The sequence below is a fragment of the Somniosus microcephalus genome, unplaced genomic scaffold (assembly GCF_052327205.1).
Source record: "Somniosus microcephalus isolate GS21.2 unplaced genomic scaffold, FLI_Smic_1.0 unresolved_chr7, whole genome shotgun sequence".
NCBI classification, from domain to species: Eukaryota; Metazoa; Chordata; class Chondrichthyes; order Squaliformes; family Somniosidae; genus Somniosus; species Somniosus microcephalus.
Genome location: NW_028225185.1, coordinates 7,856,891 through 7,861,073, shown reverse-complemented (window position 1 = coordinate 7,861,073; position 4,183 = coordinate 7,856,891). Strand labels below are relative to the sequence as shown.

General features: G+C 62.8%; 1 protein-coding gene across 1 annotated transcript in view; it reads left to right on the top strand.

Annotated features, from left to right (window-relative positions):
- rhbg (Rh family B glycoprotein) overlaps positions 1-4,183 on the top strand; it is a 50,389-nt gene that overhangs the window by 22,633 nt on the left and 23,573 nt on the right. The window contains 3 exon segments of the mRNA XM_085978544.1: positions 436-615; positions 2,603-2,656; positions 2,659-2,762. Coding sequence (XP_085834670.1) covers positions 436-615; positions 2,603-2,656; positions 2,659-2,762 — 338 coding nt within the window.

Sequence of the window (4,183 nt, the reverse complement as noted above, 5' to 3'; positions counted from 1 at the left end):
ATCTGGTGATTTATCACGTCGCTGTTTGTGGGAGCTTGCTGTGCGCTAATTGGCTGCCGCATTTCCTACATTACAACAGTGACCACACTTCAAAAGTACTTCACTGGCTGTAAAGCGCTTTGGGACGTCCTGAAAGGCGCTGGAGAAATGGGAGATTTTGTTCCGTTCTTCTATTCCCAACACTTTCACGGATTGCGTAACTGGGAACAATCCGGAGTAAGTCCGGATTAAATCTCTAATTGAAGGCGCTATCCCCATTGTTTATATTAACCTCTCGCGGTCTCGTTGAGTTTGGTAAACATCTTTCCCTTGTTTTTTCGCTCCCTCTCTCCCCCTCTCTCTCTGTCTCGCGCTCTCTCTCTCTCTCTCTTCCCCCCTCCGCCCCTCTCTGTGTCTCTCTATCTATCTATCGCTCTCCCCCACCCCCTGTCCCAGGTTTCCAGGATGTCCATGTCATGATCTTTGTGGGATTCGGGTTCCTGATGACCTTCCTGAAGAAGTACGGCTACAGCAGCGTGGCCTTCAACTTTGTGCTGGCGTCGTTCTCCCTGCAGTGGGCCACGCTGGTCCAGGGCTGGCTCCACGGCATGAAGGAGGACGGCAAGATCCACATCGCATCGAGAGGTGAGGGGGCGGGGTGGGGGGGGGAGAGGGGGGGAAGGGGGGAAGAAATGGGGGGAAGGGGGAAGGGGAGAGATGGGGAGGAGAGATGGGGAGGGGGAGAGAGGGGGGAGGGGGGAGGGGGAGGAGGGGGAGGGAGGGGTAGAGAGGGGGGAGGGGAGGAAGGGGGAGGGGAAGGGGGGAGAAATGGGGGGAGGAGGAGAGATGGGGGGAGAGATGGGGGAGAGGGGGAGGGGGAGGAAGGGGGGGAGAGGGAGGGGGGAGAGAGGGGGGAGGGGGGGAGAGAGGGGGGAGGGGGGGGAGAGAGAGAGAGGGGGGAGAGAGAGGGGAGGGGGAGAGAGAGAGAGGGGGGAGGGAGGGGGAGAGAGGGGGAAGGGGGGAGGGGGAGCGAGGGGGGGAAGATGGAGAGGGGGAAAGATGGGGGGAAGAAGTGGGGGGGAAGAGGTGGGGGGAGAGGGGGAAGAGGAGCGGGGGGGATGAGGGGGAGAGGGGGGAGGAGGGGGTGGAGGGGGAGGGGGAGGAAGGGGGGGAGGAGGGGGAGGGAGGGGGAGAGAGGGGGAAGGGGGAGGGGGAGAGGGGGGAGAAATAGGGGGAAGGGGGAGGGGGAGAAATAGGGGGAAGGGGGAGGGGGAGAGATGGGGAGGGGGAGGGAGGGGGAGAGAGGGGGAGGGGGAGGAAGGGGGAGGGGAAGGGGGAGAAATGGGGGGGGAGGGAGGAGAGATGGGGGGAGAGATGGGGGAGAGGGGGAGGGGGAGGAAGGGGGGAGAGGGAGGGGGAGAGAGAGAGGGGGGAGAGAGGGGGGAGGGGAGAGAGAGAGAGGGGGAGAGGGAGGGGGAGAGAGAGAGGGGGGAGAGAGGGGGGAGGGGAGAGAGAGAGAGAGGGGGAGAGAGGGGGAGGGGGAGCGAGGGGGGGAAGATGGAGAGGGGGAAAGATGGGGGGAAGAGGTGGGGGAGGGGGGGAAGAGGTGGGGGAGAGGGGTGAAGAGGAGCGGGGGGGTGAGGGGGAGAGGGGGAGGGAGAGGGGGAGAGGGGGGAGGGGGGGAGGAGGGGGAGGGGGAGGAAGGGGGGGAAGGTGGAGAGAGGGGGAGAGAGGGGGAGGGGAGGGGGGAAGGGGGGAGAAATGGGGGGGGAGAGATGAGAGGGGGGAGGGGGAGGAAGGGGGGAGGGGGAGGGAGGGGGGAGAGAGAGAGAGGGGGGGAGAGAGGGGGGAGGGGAGAGAGAGAGAGGGGGAGAGGGAGGGGGGAGAGAGAGAGGGGGGAGAGAGGGGGGAGGGGAGAGAGAGAGAGAGGGGGAGAGAGGGGGAGGGGGAGCGAGGGGGGGAAGATGGAGAGGGGGAAAGATGGGGGAAGAGGTGGGGGAGGGGGGGAAGAGGTGGGGGAGAGGGGGTGAAGAGGAGCGGGGGGTGAGGGGGAGAGGGGGAGGGGGAGGGGGAGAGGGGGAGAGGGGGGAGGAGGGGGGAGGGGGAGGAAGGGGGGAAGGTGGAGAGAGGGGAGAGAGGGGGAGAGGGGGAGGGGGAGGGGGGGAGGGGGAGGGGAGGGGGGAGGGGGAGAATGGGGGGGAGAGATGAGAGGGGGAGGGGGAGGAAGGGGGGAGGGGAGGGAGGGGGAGAGAGGGAGGGAGGGGGAGAGAGGGGGAAGGGGGAGGGGGAGCGAGGGGGAAGATGGAGAGGGGGGAAAGATGGGGGGAAGAGGGGTGGAAGAGGAGAGGGGGAGGGGGAGAGAGGGGGAAGAGGGGGAGAGGGGAGAGAGAGAGGGGGGAAGAGGGGGGAGAGAGGGGGAGGGGGAGAGGAGGGGGGCGGGAAGGGGGGGGAAGGGGGGAGGGGGTGAGAGGGGAGAGGGAGGGAGAGAGAGAGAGGGGGGAGAGAGGCGCGGAGGGAGAGGGAGAGCGAGAGGGAGGGCGCGCGTCTCCCTTTATGTTATCCCGTTCTGACTTGCAATGTGTTTTCCCCTCGGACTATTGCGACTCGCTCCACGCCTTGCCCCGGTGATCCAGCATGATTAACGCCGACTTTTGCACAGCATCGGTCCTCATCTCCTTCGAGCCATGCTGGGGAAGTGCAGCCCCGTGCAGATGCTGGTCATGACCGTCTTCGAGTCCGCGCTGTTCCCCATCAACGAGTTCATCCTCCTCTCGCTGTTGCAGGTGAGCGCGCGCGTTCTTCTTACTGGAGCGCTTGCTTGGGGAAGAACAACAAAAACAGTCAAAAGTTGACGGCTCTCTTAGTCGAATAAGCCGGAATTGTGAAGCAGCGCCGGGCGGCACCTGCTTCCACCTTCCAGGCCCACGGGTCCTGATGCGCACGCCCACCCTCTTTTCCACTGCTGCCTCCCTCACCCCCTGGCTTCAGTCTGGCCAGGAATATGTGTGTGTGCCAAATTTCAAAATTCCTTTTCACCCTCGGGGTGGGGGGGCATTTCAGCCCTCCGGCGCAGGGCAGCGGTTGCAGGCCAGCCCGTGTTTTGTTTTCCCCCCCCCCCCCGCGGGGCCAGGCAGGGGGATAGAAAAACAGCGGCTCGGGTGTGGCTGCTATTCGACTGGGCGGGGCATCGCGACCCAGCACGATCCTGTCCTTGGTGTGCCGGTACATATTTTTCTTCCAAACTGAGGAAGTGTGGGGTGGGGCGGGAGCTGGTGGAAGGGCCGAGGGCCCCCTCCCCGCCACAGGACAGGACAGCAACGCGAGAGAGGCGGAGGGAAGGGGGGGGGATGTCAAGAGAATGAATCGCCAAGTGACGCCAAGTATGGTTTTTTTTTTGGAAGGCAGGGAGGGCGGGCGAGCGGGGAGGAGTTCCGTCTTGCGGAGGCGCTGGAGCAGAATGAGTTCGAGGAAGGATGGGACGAGATGTGTGTGACAGACAGTCGGGGCAGTGTTTAGAAACTTCAGTCAGGAACACAGGGACACTGTTCTCTAAAGTACACAGCGTGTCAGAGCCAAAACAAACCCCCCCAACCCTGCCCGCTCCCCGTGACCCCAGACATCTCTGTCACAATCGGCCTGGCTTGATTATACTGAATACTTCAGTCAAGTGGAAAAACACTGCGATTCGGAACTGAACTCTCCTGAGGGGCGGACAGATCAGGGGGACCACCCTGCCCTCAGTGTGAGGCGCTCCATTATAACACACACACTCTCTCTCTTACCCACCCTCGGTGTAAAGCTCTCAGTTAGAATCACAGAAATTTACAGTGGGGTAGGAGGCCATAGAAACATAGAAGCAGAAGGAGGCCATTCGGCCCATTGTGTCCGCGCCGGCCAACAAAGAGCGATCCAGCCTAATCCCACTGTCCAGCTCTCGGTCCGCAGCCCTGTCGTTTCCGGCGCTTCAAGCGCACATCCAAGTACTTTTTAAATGTGATGAGGGTTTCTGCCTCTCCCACCCTTTCAGGCAGTGAGTTCCAGACCCCCACCACCCTCTGGGTGAAAAATGTTCTCCTCAACTCCCCTCTAATCCTTCTCCCAATTACTTTCAATCTCTGCCCCCTGGTTATCGACCTCTCTGCTAAGGGAAATCGGCCCTTTCCACTCTATCCAGGCCCCTCGTAATTTTATACACCTCAATTAA